Source organism: Convolutriloba macropyga, chromosome 3 (genome assembly GCF_964194025.1).
Source record: "Convolutriloba macropyga chromosome 3, txConMacr16.3, whole genome shotgun sequence".
In the NCBI taxonomy this organism is placed as follows: domain Eukaryota; kingdom Metazoa; phylum Xenacoelomorpha; order Acoela; family Convolutidae; genus Convolutriloba; species Convolutriloba macropyga.
Genome location: NC_134470.1, coordinates 69,624,987 through 69,642,144, shown reverse-complemented (window position 1 = coordinate 69,642,144; position 17,158 = coordinate 69,624,987). Strand labels below are relative to the sequence as shown.

The 17,158-nt window shown below is 34.2% G+C and overlaps 1 protein-coding gene across 1 annotated transcript; it reads left to right on the top strand.

The window, feature by feature from the left end:
- Window positions 1-5,162: 5,162 nt before the first annotated feature.
- Window positions 5,163-16,815, top strand: LOC142336714 (uncharacterized). The gene is made up of 5 exons (XM_075385627.1): window positions 5,163-5,325; window positions 5,805-6,200; window positions 14,409-14,603; window positions 15,346-15,602; window positions 16,256-16,815. The coding sequence occupies exons 1-5, from the start codon at window positions 5,163-5,165 to the stop codon at window positions 16,580-16,582; spliced, it is 1,338 nt and encodes a 445-aa protein (XP_075241742.1). The 3' UTR covers window positions 16,583-16,815.
- The last annotated feature ends 343 nt before the right edge of the window (window positions 16,816-17,158 follow it).

The window sequence follows — 17,158 nt, the reverse complement described above, 5'->3', positions numbered from 1 at the left end:
TGCGTTTGAGAAAAATGTCTTTTCTTAACCATCCGTTATCTGGTTAAACGTTTTTGTTTGACTGTTTTTCCTGCTGCATTTGTTTTTTCATGAATGATAATCGTGATTGTTGAATTGATAAGAATCAAATGCACATTTTTTATTACTCTCAAACTAAGTTTGTAGCAATTATATTAGTCCTGTTGGTCTTTTTTATGCGGTTTTTCGCTTGACCGATTTTTCATCTGACCCAATTGACTTCGTCATTAAAAATGGGATATACAGGTAGCGCCCAGCGGGCATTAAGTTCTCTTACAGCCTTTCAGCTCACTTGTCTCGAAGTATGCGATTCACAAAACTGTTTTGGAGACTTATACTTTTAAAAATATACCCACCCACATCCCCCAGTTCAACCCCCAATATCCACCCACATCGTTCAGGCCGTATAAGGGCCCCGTGAAGACAATGACACCCTCCCACCGGTGCCCCGCCCCTCCCCATCAGCCCTCCCCCGGTGCACCCCCCCCCCTCCCCCCCCCCCCCGCCGCTGCGCTCACTTCACGTCCCTTCAATTAAGCTTAAGCTACTCTCACTAAATCGTGGCTAGCTACTGACAAAGGTAACGGCTCGCCGGTCGTTTGAGAGTATTTCGCCCGACGTTAGTCGGTTATGTTCGCGTCTTTCAGTTTTTACCATAGTTTTAATGGTCTCTTGGAAAATTATTTTTGTGATTTCAATTTCGGTCGATTGAAGTATTTCGCCTAGGAATATCAGTGATGTCTTCAGAAGTCACGGCGAGTGTTTTAATTTTACTTTTTTCGAGCATTTTTTTCTAATTGAACATTTGTAAACGGTAAATTGTAAACGTTTTGTGACAACTTAGATATTATTTTTAAAAATTAGTCTTTAAGGTTGCGGTTTTTAGAGATGGCGATGTTGTTGGTTGTTTGGTGCGAGAACTCTGACGCTTAGCAGCCTTTTTAACACCTCAATTTGCTTTTTGTCGGCAAACTTTGCTGTGATGCAAACTTTTCTAAGAATCTAGAAGAATTCAATTGAACTTTTTATACGCCAGCTTATGGCTTCCAGTTGGCTGCAGATTGATCTACAATTTTAATTCTGTAGGTTTTGAGCCATTTTCATCGGTTTTCAGCTATATTTCCTGTTTTTAATGAAACCTTCTTTTTTAAAAATATGCTTAGCTGTGAAGTGATTTTAAAATTTCTTGCAGATAAAAATTCTCAACAGTTTTTATCATTGATTTCTATTTTTTTTTGCAAAAATTAAAGCTAAGTTAAAGTAACTTCAAAAATTTTTGAAAACTTCAACGTTTTTATACAGCGCTGTTTACGTTTTTATACAGCGCTGTTTTTGATTTACTACCAATTTAATTGCATTTTATTGATGATCATAGAATAACGTCACAATGATTGGACTTTTTGACTTCAATGTGTGTTTTTTATGCTTAAAGATAGCCGTCGGAAAACATTTGTCGTTTAAAACAACGTGTTCACGTAAAGACTTAATGTACGCTTTCATTGATGTCCATTCTTAGAAAGTATTTGGGAGAATCTGACAAAGATAAGAATTTGGAACTTTCTTTTTATTAAAATCATTTGTTTAAAGCAACTTTTGCAGAGCTTCTTAGGAAATATAAAGCTCATTTTTGCTCCTATTCTAACTTTTTGTTTTTTTTTGGTTTTTAAATATATTACATTTAGTTTGTCGAGGATTTTGTTATAGAAGCTGAGGTTTCCTTGCAAGCAAGCAGTGAGATCTGGAAAACAGAATAAGAAATGGTTTTTTAATTTTTATCATTTTTTTCTCTGGTTCGCAAAATTTCTTACACTATCGTGTTTTATAGTTCAAAGTGTTGTGCTTCAATGTCGGACAGGAGGCGTTGTGCAGAAATAGAAAAAATAGCTGCGGACAGTAAGGGAGGAACTGGCTCAACTATTTTAGTTATCAAAAAGGAGTTTGCTGGTAGTCTTAGCTTCTAACAAATTTAAGTAATTTTTTTTTTCGAAAGTTCTACTAATTGATATTGATTGCACTGGAAAATTAGTCTAGTTTGGTTGATGTTCGGGTAGAAATCAAATTTTCCCGAGCTTGTACGTTTGTGTTATGACATCCTTCCGGAAAGTTTTACGAACACTTTAAGATTCAATTTTTTTCAGATTTTAATTTCCACAATTTGCTCTATTTTTTTTCGAAATTTGATATTAACAAATTTTCAATTTCTTTGTGGTAAGCAGACAGCTGTGGTAAGAAGAAAGTTGAATACAAAGTCATTAAAACTAATGCAATAATTACTGAAATTTTTTATCAGGAAGATTTGTCTTTCCGACAAGATGAAAAATTACTTCCACAAACAATGATTTGATTTAAACAGAGTCTGTATTATTTTTAAAAGTTTTTCATCCTTTCTGTAATGAATTAATCAATTGGAAATATTTTTCTAATTTGATTCAATTCCAATTTGACCCAAAGTTTTTCCGAAAAAAATGTGGGCCTTATTACCGAATTAGGTTGTTCTACTAATGATACTTGGCTTATCTCAACTGCATAAATTGAAACTGAAGAGGAGTGGAGGCGACTCAGAGGCAGAATTTTGAGATAAACGCTTAAAAAGTAAATGTGAAATACATTTTGAGCATGGCGGAGATTGCTTTATTTCCTTGTCCGATTTTTCTCAGCATGTCTTACTTCTTCTTACAAAATAGGAAACAAGAATTTATGTCCAGTTGATTTCTTAAGTTTTCACTTCTTGTTTTTCGTCTTTGTTCAGTTTGTGATAATTTTGTTTTTTTTTGTGTGACTTCAATTTCCAATTTGATAAAAATCAACTTGTTTTTAAAGTGTTAACCGTAAATTGATTTTAATTAAAATGATGTAATAAATTGCATTATTCTCGAGTTTGATTTTACTTTCATTAATTTAATTATCATACGTTAAGATTGAGGGGTCGTTAACATACTTATTTAGCTCATTGTCAGTGTTAGTCTTTAGGACGTCGTTCATTTTATAATTTTAGTTTATATTTGGCCCCAGAACGCTTCCTTGCAGTACTCCTCTCTCATTGTGGTACTCTGTGGGTGCCTTGTGTGGTATGCAATGACCAAGCAGAAGACTAATTATCGTCTCAGTTATATTTTTGTCTTGAATTGTTTCTTAAACGATCTAAACAACTAAAAGATTACTTGTGTTGTTTAAAATGTCATTCTTTCCGTTGGAAAAAGACAAATGTTCTCCGTATCTATTTCTAATGTTTTCATCATTAGTTCAAACAAGTTGCTTTTAACGAGCTGGTTGTTTTTTTTTGTATTATTTATTTTTATCGCCCCTTTATTTGAGACTGATTTTTCATTTTCAACTCTTCTTTCTAAGCCTTGTTCGTGTCATCGTGTAGTGAGCTTGTTATACAGCTTGTTTTATTTTGCATCAAAGGCTTCTAAATTGGAATACAAACACGACTTCTACTGCTAATCCTTGAAGATGCAAAAGTGCATTTTGGTCTTTTTTTGTATTAAAGAATTTTCTTGAAAGAAAATGATGTTTTTTTGTCAATTTCAGTTGCGGAAAAAAACCCCACTTCATTTTAGATAGGAAATAAACCCCCACGGAAATAAACCCCAACTTTACTCTTAAAAAGCTGCAAATTTAGCGCGTTTGACCATGCCTCGCAGGCCATGGCCATGCCTCAGCGCCCCTTGCGACTTGATATGAAACTATCACAACCGAACAAACTATCACGACCGAAATTCAATTTTAAAATGGGGGTTTATTTCCCTGTTTTTTCCGTGGGGATTATTTTCCGTGGGGGTTAGTTAAGTGGGGTTTTTTCCGTGGGTTTTTTTTCCTGAAGCCAATAATTTCTATAAGCGTGAAATACATATTTTGAAAAAATTTTCGGGTGGTATATATATCTAGCTGCAAGTATTTCTACGCATCGCATAATTTTTTGAATTTTTTGCGGCAAGTGTTTTAGTTTTTGACATACTCTGAAAGTTTTATACATCACACGTGAATTTAATTGGTAAATTTTATAATTTGCAATTTGTATTTCTATTGTTTTTTATTTAACCTTCAACAAGGAATCTACCATTTGTGTTCATCATATAGATACTCTTAGATACGTCTTTTCTAAGCGCGTTCATTTCGTATCGAATTTTTGATCACTTCACATCCTGTGAGAGTTGTAAATCAGCGTAAAAATCTGATGTGATAAACCTCTAATGTTTACTTTTTATTGTTAGATTTAATGAAGAATATATTTGCGTGACTGCATAAATTAATGATGATACGATGCATTGTTCCATCGTCTGTGTTCTAGAGGACAAATTTTCGAAAAGTAATTGGACTCTTACGACTGCAAATTTACGCAATCTATATAATAGCATTTTTCATTCCATTCAATGCGTCTTTAAATTGCGAGATTTTTGCATAATGAAGCATTTCGTTGCTACGAAAATTTAGTAATTATTTATTAAAATTAAAAGGTCAAATTTTTGATTGAGCTCTAGGCTCTTAAAAAATTCGGATATGCAATTTTTAAATTAGGTTTGATCGTAATGTTTCTTGAGAGAAGTAATATTGAAAATAAAAGTTTTAGACTGATCTCAAACTCGTGCTTGCTTTAAGGGTACAAAATAATTTATGGCCTGAAACATGATAATTGATAATGACTAGCCATTGTTCACGAACTTGAATGATTACGTCTTCATTTTTATTTAAGATGTATTCAGTAACTGTGTTATGTGAAGTACGTGATAAGATTAGAAAATGAGGTGTTTTGAGGTATTTCAGTTCAGTTGAGTTTGGTCAACCGTTGACGACGTGTTAATCATATCAGTCTTTAGCAATCATATTTACGCAACATTGGCTGGCTAATCAGAATGCGAAAATCACTAGACATTGATCTCGGCCTGTACATTGATGAATTTATTATTGACATGCTAGTCAAATGCAACGACGACAACAACAACAACAATCCTGTATTTAAGGCCAATGAAGAAAAAACAAATGAGTCGAAAAATACATCGAAAATCAATGTTAAAGCTGTTGAAGGTCAAAGTTCATTTCAATTTCACCTCGTGGAAAAAACTTTAGGGTTGTGTTTCGGCACTGTTTCATTGCATTTGGATAAAACGAAGAAACGTCAAAAAAGAAACGAGAGTTCCGAAATGGAAATTGGTTTGGTTAAGAAAGAAGTTGCTGATTGCAAAGATGGCCAGTACAAACACGGAAATGGAGTGTTCAGAACGTCCTCAAAAACCAGCAGTCCAGTTAAATTGATCGCAAACGGAAATAATGCAGAACAGAAAGATTTTTTTTCACCTGAGTATCGTGTGAAATGCTTTGCACCTTCTAGGCAATTGTTCCCTTTTCCTAGAAAACTTTTAATTCCCTCTTGCTGCGAAAGTTTTGTTGTAGGTTGCTATATTTTGAAAAGCAGAAGAGCATCGCGAAAAAAATTGGTTATCTACTGAGGTCTGGAAATGTTTCCGCCAATAACGGTTATCTGCTAAGCGGCAAGATGATGAGGGATGCATTATAAGAGTCTTACAAGGTTGACGCTTATCTGTTAAGACTCTTATATTAAAAGCTGACATCTGTTAAGGGTTTTGTAAGGGTCCTTACAAGATGATGCATATGATCATACAAGAATTGTGCTAAAGTCTTATTAGCCGATAACCGTCCCGATTTGACTTGAGATTTCAAAAATAAATTATTTAGCGACCTCGAACCTCGCGTTAACATAAAACATTGTTTAGGGGGGTGGGGGCAGTAAGCTCAAATATAGATATCCTTAATCAATTGAAAAGGGAACATTTGCGCTGTTAGTTCGAATGAAGAAAGCAACGGTTGTAGTTTGATCATCAACGACTCAAATCGTGATCTCAACCAAATTATTCAAGAAGCACTTTCGGAGCAAGAAAAGTTGATAACAGAATCGGATGACCAAAAAGCGTCGAGTTTCATAATATCTGAAAACGCGAATCTTTGTGAACAAACCATAGAATGCTTGTTCCGGCTGAAAAAAGTGCAGTTGAGCAAAGAAGTTGGAGTCAGTGGTCTTGATTGTACTCATAGTTTGGTGGAACATTTCCCTGAAAAAGCTGATAGCGAAGAAGGAAGTGAAGACGTTGACAAAGAGAGCTCTTCTGGCGGGCTGGGCGACAAAAATGAAGCAAAGAAATCGGATATTGGAGTTGATGAGGGTAATTTTTTTTGAGAATAGGGCTGTTTCTTGGGAACTTTTAAAACGTTAATTGGCCTTCAATCAAAAAGCGACACGCTTGTTCGTGGCAAGCATTTTTCTTTCGATCTCAAACCTATCACGTTATTGGTTATAAAATATCAGGTTTTGCTTTTTAATCTAGCAGGACGTGTTGCGGCAACAGGGCGTTAGTATGACTTCATCTCTACCCACAGGTAAACCTAAATCGTCATAGGCAAATTTTTTAAACACGTGTTGTGAAGATAATTCGTTTTTAATATGATCATGCCTTTAAAATCACCAAGTTTTGCGAATTTCACCGATTTTCGCAAACTTTTAAGGAAAAACGGTAAGTATCGTCCACAAAAAATTCTTTTTATATCTTAATACATGGGGTGTTGAAAACTTCTGAAATTCACATTAAATTATTTCGGCTGCTAAATTCAACATCAGATATTTAACTTATGGAGAATTTTTTATAAAATATTATCATTGCTAAGATTTTACTGCTCTCATTTGGCTCTTTTCCTTCATTTTTCAATCAAATTAATTGTTTAATCAAGTAAATAGTTTGTTTATTGGTTGATTTTAGCATGGATCTTTTTGGAAGTTTTTTTTGAATCATTTCTAGAGCCTTGTTGCTATAGCTTCTGTTTTTAATCAGGTAGGTGACGTTAATCCGGCAATTGAGACTCATGAAAATAATCTGGAATTTTTGTAGTGCTGTGAGTGCATTTACAAATTTTTAGGAACACAAATTTTTCATAACGCTTGTTGGAAAGGAGCAAGAAAATGAGTTATCAGAACGAATCGCTGAGTGGTATTAGTTTTTCTGATCACGGAAGGCAATTTCATTTTTTAAATAAGTAATCAACTGGTGATAAAAATAATCTTGCATTGTTGTTGTATTTTCAGGGTACATATTTTTTCGTTTGATGCCAGTATTCACAAAATTTTTCAATTATATTTTCCTGTGGAAGCGCAAAGTTCAAAGTCGAACGGTTTTAAGAGCATGTGACATTTGAAGAAAAATTTTAAAGCAGAATTATAAATTTCATTTACTCTTTTTGTGATGCTGTTTTAATTTTATTTCAATCGTTGCAATATTTTTGTTATAATTGAGTTTTTAATTGCTCTCGAACAAAGTTTGAAGCAATTATTGTAAACGTGTTGGTCTTTTTTATGCAATAGTATTGCTTGATCGTTTTTGCGCTTTTGTTTTAAGAACTTTCTGTGACTTTTTGACTGACTATTTCACACTTAAATTCTTCATTTTTGGGTGATCTAAATTGCTCTCGTTCTTCAATAGAATTCGTTGGTAAAAGCGATTTTGAGCAAAATCAAAGGCATTGTAGCTGAGTGGTTAGGATTTCAGACTGCCTACACGGAGCGCAGTGGTACAAACCCTGTGGGGTCGTTTTTTGCGCCCCTAAAACATTTCTACACTACAACCTCTCTTAGATTGCCCCTGCCTGACCATCGAGAGCAATTCATCCGACGTTGCTCGGCTTATAGTCCGAATCTTTTTTTTGAACTGATTTCTTAATTTTTTTTATTTTGCATACCTGAAGCTTTCAGACTTATCATGGACTTTTTGGTTGGTTATTTCAACTTTTCAGGTTATGTGGCTTCGGTTCAGAGATCACAATGAAGCTAATGAACTACTAATGAAATACTAGCGCAATTTATATATTTTTTTTAAAATAAGTTCATTCCAATTTAATAGTTATTTTCTTTTCATGCCACTAATTCTCAATTTTGTCCTAAAGGACACTATAGATAACAATCTCACGTAAGTCAACTTTTTTGCGTATCTTTTAACCGATTGCACGCTCCTTTCATCTTTCAAAAATTCCTCTTTGAGTGCAAAAAAAGTTGTTTTCCATACTTTGTTTTGAAGGTGCTGATGTGAATCGAAAGTTCGGTTGATCATTCAAAATATTTGTTCGACCTCTTAAGAGGTATCAATAACGTTATTATATATTTAAACCACTGTGGAGGCATGAATAATGTATTTATATTTGCTGAGCGGGAAGAAGCGTCAATATAATTATTAATTGAAGATTCTGGACGACTTAATACGTAACTTAAAACAAGAAAAAAAATCGTTTCAGGTCGACTTAAAGTTGGCGCTTTGCAGGTTACAAGTTGTTTGATTAAGTTATAATGATACCATAATGCTACCATGTATTTGGTATTATCGCCACGTATGGAAATAACACCACTGCCTCTAATCTAGTTTTTCTCCAGGCTTAAAGTTTTTCCTTAATTGAACGCTGAGAAACACGAATGGTGGTTTTCTAACTTATTATAGGTAGCGAAACAGTGTGTCGAAGTGAGCCCAACATAATTACATTTTCGGGTCTTTCGTATTATAGTGCCCACGAAATCATAGGCCCCACTATGCTATATTTACGGTAGGGGGTACAGGTTATATGGCATTTTTGTATTTGCTTTTAAATGAATGAATTAATCTGTGACATCACCGGCATACACAACGATTTGGCTCATTGATATAGTTAATTTTCTGGAATCCGTGTCACATCGATTGATTGAATGATTGGTTGACAGAGTGGCTGCAAAAGATAATCCTTGAGTCGAAAATGGTTACTGCTAGGATTAGAAATTTAGCTGCCAAAAAATATAACATTTATATAGAAGATGAAAAAGCAATTGTTCAAACTTATCAAAAATATTGAAATGGACCAGTGTCTCATAAACTGTGTTAATTAAGCCCAAGTGAACTGAATGACAGTTTTCTTCGTCTTGGTCGCAAACGACAGAGCACCAGCATAGACCTAAATAATTCAAGCATGTAAAAAAATATTCAAAAAGCTATCAGACACCACTCCTACTAAATTTTGTAAACCGATAAAAGGTCCGGACAACAGACGAGCTGCTTGTATGTTTGAAATGAGTAAAGTAATACTGAAGACTATAAATAACGCGATCTGCATACATAACGTTTTTAACAAATGTCTTCAATTGACGTTATTTCCTGAAATATAGGAAATTGCTAAGGCGGTACCTTTTCAACTAAACGGCTTGGAAAATAACCCAATAATTACAGACCAATAACTCTTGTCGGTTTTTAACAATGTGTTAGAAGATAATTCGCACGCGCCTTATGCAAATTTTTGAAATGTCAAATCCTAATCGGTACGGTTCTAAAGTAAACGAATTACTATTGAATCAATTGCTGAAAGGGTAGACATTGTCCGATATAACATAAACAATAATGAATTATAATGTTGGGTTTCTTGAACTCAGAAAAACCTTGGATGTTGTCAAGCATGAAATAATAAAAAAAACTGGAAATACCGAGAAATGTAGGGTTCATTTCCTGGATTTTAAACGCGATGTTCCTTATAGTTCTGTAGTGAGATTAATTGTTCAAATCTGTTTGTGACGCTTGTTTGTAAAAAAAACAAGACAACCGTGTTTGCTGATGATACGTCAATATACCACTCCCTAAAAGAAGGACCCCAGAACATAGAACGAAACCTTCATAAAAATTGCAAATGGAGGGAGGAAGACCAGCTTAATATTAATCATGACAAATAGTGTTTTCTACAAATGAATTTTAAAAAGCCTGAGGCGATTATAGAAATTCAAAATGAATCTATAATAATTATAAAAACAATGAAAACTTTGGGTTTTTCTCTGTATCAAATGCTTTTTTGTCAATTATGTAAAAGAAATGACAAAGAAGTTGAAACGGGTTACAATTCTTTTCTTTAGTTTCCATAAGGTGCCTTTAGTCATGCTACTCCTGTACCCTTGTACGTAACTTATGTTCAACTGATACTGCAACATAGAGTGTTAGTTTATGGCACTGCGAATATAACTGAATTAAAGAAAATCAATTGGTAAAAAAATCAAAATTTAAAAGACTTTTTGGGCGTCTTTTAGAAATTGAAAGCGACTGGTAGATTAAAGAACTGAAAATTTTAGATGCACAGGAAATAACCCTGTCTGAATTAATTAAGGCGCTTTCCAAGGTTCTAAGACAAGATTCACCACACTGTTGCTTGAATAATGCGGTTAACAAATGTAAAATGGAAAAGATTTTAAGTCAAGAGGTCAGAAGAAATGAAATCTAATTCATATTATCAATTCCATTGCAAAACTGAACATCAACATAATTAAAAAAAAATTTAATTATGATATCTGAAAACGAACAGAATTTCCAACTTTTATAAATAATCATAGGGATAAAACATATTAGTGAATTATTTCCCATTGAAACAATTGTGTTGGGGGTTAGTAATATAGCTCTTCGCGTTAAGCTTCTTCGGCAAAAAATCTCTAAAAATTTTCGACGGACCCCTACTGATCTCACTGCAGTTCTCCTCTCATGACTATTTTTTAGGGAATAATTGGTGTTTGGGACGAATTTTTCAAGTTATTTAATTTTTTGTCCGCAAAACAGGAAATTTTCCGATTACCCAATGTGGATACTAGCGAAATATCATTGCTCTTTTCCTCAGCCTATGCTTTTTATTTTTATCTACAATGTTCCAGCTAATTGCTGTAGTGAAATTGATCTGATAGCGTTGAGGAGGTTGAAAGTTTAAATCAAACAAGGAGGCTCGCTAAAGTGAGGTTGCGAATAATGATTCGACTCCTTCAACCACATTTTTGACATAAATGTCTACCAAATGAAGAAGAAAAAGAAAACCTTCTCAACTTCAGCTATTGTTCGAAATTTTTGGTCTATTCATTGTAATATGCGTTCACACATAAGGTTGCGATGACGCCCATCCACATTTTCGAGTGAATGTCTAACAAATGAAAAGATCAGAGATGTACGCAAAAACGTGTGTGAAAAAATTGTTGCAAGCCCAAACACCTAAAATAAATAAATAATGCCATGCCGCATTAGAAAACTCATGATAACCGTCATTAATAAGAAGACGAGGCAATACAAGTAGCAAAACAACTAGATTAGATGATTTGAGTCAAAAAGTCCTGAAAAAGCACATTGTAGCAAAATCAAAAAATCATCAGGTAAAACGTAAACTGCACAAAATTTCTTGTCTTCATCTACAAAGCAGATGGGACTTGTCATTAAAGGAATTAGATAACCACTGGACCAAAATAAAACATGGCGAAGTTCTAAAATTCATCTGAACTAGAAATTTTACTTATAAGACTTCAGGAGTTCTTTCTTTGTGATACTTAGACATATGACCGGGCTGCAAAATAACTACGGATACGAAATTTCAGACAAAATTACGAACAATTTACGAAAATACAAAGTATAGAAGTCGTTAACGTCATCAGCTATTGTCCGATTATTGTATTTTATTGTTTCATCTATAAGTTTTATTATTTCATTTAATATTTAAATGCAAAATAGTATATGTTCACTTGGGTCTCATTATAAACGCGGTTATTTTAAAGGACAACAAAAAGAAACACAAAAACTTATTACTCACAAATTTTTTAAGAAAGCGCATTGTATCAAAGATATGAAACATCGACTGTAACTTAAAAGCCATACGCAAGTTCATCTTCAAATCACAAGAATTTGCATGGGACTCACTGATGATACTAGGTTTTACATTAATAAAAAAGACACGAAGATGAAAAAATTCGAAAACTAATCTAAAAATTCTGAAAGCTAATAAAATTAAAATAAATGAGACTATTAGATATTGGCTGACCACATTGAGTAAGTGCCTTAAAACCAGTAAAAGGAAACTATTGAGACCTGTTCTTAATTTGGAAAATTCTTGCGTTTACATAAAAAAATATTTACAAGCAAGAATCAGAAATTTTAAAAAATTGGGTGGAAAGTTAATTATTAGAAATCGAAGTGTTCCTTGAAATGTTTTAGATGTGTTAGATTGATATTATTTTCAACATCAATGGGATGTGTCGGTAATGTGATAACGAGACGTCAATAAATCAACAATCATGAACTGATGCACAAAAATAACTAAATTTTAAAGACAACTCGTAGTATCAGAGCCATTAAATCCAATATTTTTAAATAGAAAGCCGTAAATCCGCCACATACCTCGATTGGAAGCCAATAAGATCATGCAACAATCAGATTAAGTCTTAGGACTAAAAAGAAAACAGATACAGGCAAAAAACCAAAGTTCAATTAAAAAATACTAGAGAAATTGTTCATGCCATTAAAATCAAGCTATTCCGTAATAATTTTCTTTATATTGAAGTACGAGTCTTTTCAAGACCAATGCAAACTTCGACTTTTATAAGGTGAGAAGACTTCTAAAAGGAACCACAGTTATGAACAAATATCCAAAAATCTTTAATTATTATGAACTCTTACAATCAAAATGAAACAGCCAATTAGTATATAAAACCGCTAACCAGACTCAATTTTGATGCTCTATAAAACACAATATACCTGCATTTAGTTGGAAAAACCTGCATGTTCACAGAAGTGAGTTTAAAAACCATTCACATTGAAATTTTTTCAATAAATTGTTTCAAAAACCATCAGGTAGGCATTCAAAGATTCAGATATGTTCACATAGTCCTCCCTAGATAGCCGATTGCACTTTTTGTTAACCACGTTGAAACATAGTAATTAAGTGCGACAAATGCAGGCATAACAGAAAAATACATTGAGTTCCGAAAACCATGTTGAAGGCATAGAAGCCATGAGCGATTACTCCTTGAAAAAAACTCTCATTGGGCCCTACTTGGTCGTAAAGGAGATTTTTCAATAATAGAACCTGGATATGAAGGGGTATTTCTCCCTGAATGACACGAAAAATACCAAAAGAAATGGGAAAAAACTAAAAGGCTGTCCAATAGGAGCCGAATCTTTTAGAATCTAAATTTCCCGATAAAACCAAAACTAGCCGTTTCATCGCTGCCAGTCTTTGAAGAACACAAAATGGTTCCTTATTTTATCGTGAAAACAGTTTTGAATTAGGATTTAGGATTTCGATGAAATTTAGGAAAAATGACGCTGAAAGTGAACAGAGTCACATCCAAATATAGAATATTCACAAAAATTTTAAACCTCGATAACTTCTCGAAAAACGAAAGAGAAAAATGCGTTTCATATCAAATTCTACGAATGAAGAGCTTTCCAATGATACCACTCACGATTCTCTACGATAAATATATCGATAGGCCATAGTTGACTGAACAAAAAAAAACACATTTGAGTGTATAGTCTCCCCCCCACTAAGTGGGGTCGGAACAAATATATGTAACTTGTGCCTAAAGAAAATTAACCCACGGATCAAACCCCAAAAAATTGGATAGAAAAGAAAAAAACAGGGCACTAAACCACCAACACCCACTTGACTTTTACAGGGCTTCGCATTTGGCCATGTTTTATCTAGCCATGTGGGACATTCCTAGATCCGTTACTTGCCTTAAGCATGTTTGCATATTTAACTCGTGAATAATCTCACCATTTTTCCTTCTTATTTTTTTCTCATCTTTGCAACGCCGTTTAAATTGTTTTCTCGCAAAAATTTTGGCCACGTTTTTCAAACAATAGTGTTTTTGTTGATGACTTGAGAACCGTCTGTTATTAGTGAGAACTACCAGTCACATGATTATCTGTACTATCTGTACGTTATCTTATCATTTTTAATTGTAGGGCTTTACGGGTCGATGATTTAATTTAGGTTATTATGCATCACATGAGCAAAAAAAATGTTTCTTTTTCGGATCTTTTCCGTTTGTGCCCCCCCCCCCCACCAGTACGTTATGCTCCCCCCAATTACAAAGCACGTGTCATTACATAGTAAATCCGTATGTAAAAATATTGCACATGCTTCTGGGGGTGCAATTAATCTGCACCCACTAAGCTGGGGGGGGGGGCAACGGAAAAGATCCCTTTTTCTAATGGAGCACGTTCTTCGGAGAAAAATTGCACTAAAATAACTAAACTCAAGTGTAATAATAAGATTTAGGCATGATAAGAGAGTAAACGAATCCGGCCTGGCATAAACCAATTCCTAACTTAATTGCTGCATATGAGTGTTCTGAAAATATTTAAAAATATGTATACTAAAGGTCAATAGGACCAGAGTTTTGCACTATTCGGCTATTTTTGTATGAAAACTTTTTTAACGGCGATTTAGCGTTGCATTGAACGCAAAGTAGCCAAAATTGAGACAAAATTTTTCTCCTTTCTATTGAGTGCTCGCTACTTTCGTTTTCATTTACTCCTCATTTTAATTGACTTAAGAAACAGCTCTTCATATAGACGACGAAAAAGAGGAGGATTTGGTGTACACAGAGCTTAAACCTTATGATCACAACTATGCGTTGAACTGCTGTGACGAAAACCAACAACAAGAAGACTTTGACATGGAAGTTGACGAGAATTCGAATGAATATTATTGTTTGGAGGATACTGATGATTTATCGCAATCAGATTTAGAAGAGCGAATGCCGAATGGTGTGGCATTTTTTTTCACAATCACCGCTTGGTGTATGTTTCAAATACTATTGTTTTCAACCATCCGAAATGTTAAATAATAAACAATATCAAAATTTTGAACTATCATAATGTTTTTCATCATTGCTATAGCATGGAGGGTCCTTAATTTTAGTTCTTTTTATTATCGCGAAGCTCAACATCAAACATTTTCTCCAATACTTTGTCATTTCAAAGTATTGGAGAAAATGTTTGATGTTGAGCTTCGCGATAATAAAAGAACTAAAATTAAGTACCCTCCATGCTATAGCAATGATGAAAAACATTATGATATTTCAAAATTAATTGTTATCGTTTATTATTTAACATGAAACTAGACTTTTTACGGCAGCTGTTGTGCTTTTCTGGTAAACCTAATGCACTATGCACTGATAGTAAAATACAGTATCTAAGATTGCCCGAAGAAATAAAGATAGCACTTGAATACTTCCTAGCTATGAAAAAAATCCCAAAATTTGCATTTCAAATCGGATGAAATGGAAGAAATTGTTAGGCAGATTACGAACTTAATAATAAATGGTTCTCAAGTAGAATAGACATTTGTTTGCAACTTTTATGCTACAAATAAGGTAGCATACTATGAAGTCTACTGGACAGGCCATCAATAGGTCCCAGGGTTGCTAGTCAAGTGATGACCAGTATCAGTTCTACAATTTGTGGTGAAAAAATTTTAAAAATTGCGGTGATTGTGAACTTGACACAGAATACGAATTAAACAATAACTCGTTGTCTAGTCCCGCTCCTTACGCATACGAGTCTCAAATTGAGAGATGCAGCACTTATCCATTAATTCCGCCGTCTTTACTTGAGCAGTGTAAATCACTGAAAGACTCTCCTATAACTTTCATACAACGTCGAGTAACCTTTGAAACAAGTCCTGTTCACGTGGTGGACCAAATTGATCTGAACAACAACAACAACAACGCAAACAGCTCTAAGGAATTGTTTCCATTTCCCGGAGTATATCTAAATTTTTTTGAACAACTAAGTTAATTTTAACCAGTGAGTTGAAATTTAAAGTCAAAATAATCTTTACAATGCAATTTTTTGACCGTGCTCTGCTAAACTTAATTATAAAAATAACTTCTGAAGAAGCTAATGTTTCTTTGGTACGAGTTCAAATTTATATCAGTTGTAGCATCAGGCCATTTAATTCAAAAGGTATTTTATATCATCATTTAGTCCCGTATACATAAATCTACTAACCTTAGTAAAACAGACAATAACAATATGCATTGGACAAGGGTAGCAAAAAGACTCTACTCAGCTTATCAAGTCGCTGCCCTGAAAACTCAAAAAGCAAACCTTGACTGGAACAGCCTAACTTGATGGGACCGTTTCCCCTTCCTCACGTAAGTGGCAACCACTCTCTCTTCAGGACTCTCTTGCACGTAGTTATTAGGGGAAGGGTTAGGCAAGGATAGGGGGGGGGGGGGGGGGGGGCTGACAAAATTTATCATAATTGGTTATTCTTCCTGCTATGCTTGCTTCTATCTTTTTTTCTCAATTTTTATAGTTATTAAATTAAGTTGATGTTTTCGCTAATTTGTTAAAATATACTAAAAAGCAAAAATAATTTTTTTGAAAAGAAGGGAAATGTTTTCCTGTGATAGAATCTTAGAGATCTGGGAACGTTTCAAAGCCCTCAACATTCCCCGAATTTATCACGACCTGATCTCAACTTTTTAGTGTCACGTGACTCTAACCCCACGGGTGTGAAGAAATTAATCTTCCCGAGTAGAGCTAACAGTTACTTGGACAACGCATCAACGAAATGCGACATTTGTGATTTCAATTCGGTCAATATCCGGGGCGCCCGGGCACACCAATTATGCCATAAAGGACGTTACCTGGCCTTCAAATGCAAGAAGTGCGTATTTGAGGACAATTTTCGGGATGCTATACGTGAACATTTCAAAGCTGTGCACGGAAAACTTTAGATAAAATTTGAACCCAAAAGTGAACATAAAAAGTAGAAGAGATGATCGTGATAGCAATCTTGTTATGATAGCAAGTTTATGATAGCCAGTTTAGAAATGTATTAGTTCAAAAGGCCATGACAAACATTGTATATCAATCAATGAATCTGGCTGTGACAAAAAATCATGTTATGAGAAAGAAGTACATATTACTGAAAAAATGAAGTCGGAAGTGAAATTATCCGAAGTAAACAACTTTGTTGAAATAGATAGTTAGCATAGGTACCAGATGCCACTCTTAACTCGCTTGGACAGGCATAGTAATTTGCCGATTTGAACAAATTGTTTTTAGCCTTAACTTATTTTAAATGGATTGTAGTAATTATAATTTAGTTTCATTTTCCGCGCTCTTAACTAGAACGTTACACATGACCAGAAGTCGGTTTTAAAAAGTTTGTTGTATTTGCAAAAAAGATGGAGAAGGCTGTCTGCCTCCTTCTAATGTTTGAACGAAGGGTTCTGGGCAAGCGGGAATCATGAACAAGCACTTGTTTTTCCGGAAGCGAAATAGGTCTTTAACTTTTGTTTTTACTTTTT

Bases quoted from the DNA above. Each gene is read 5' to 3' on its own strand.
- LOC142336714 (XM_075385627.1), top strand. From the start codon at position 5,163: ATGGAAATTGGTTTGGTTAAGAAAGAAGTTGCTGATTGCAAAGATGGC. The intron at 5,326-5,804 runs GTGTGAAATGCT...TCAATTGAAAAG, and splicing joins TTTTTTTTCACCTGAGTATC to GGAACATTTGCGCTGTTAGT. The intron at 14,604-15,345 runs GTGTGGCATTTT...AACTTGACACAG, and splicing joins AGAAGAGCGAATGCCGAATG to AATACGAATTAAACAATAAC.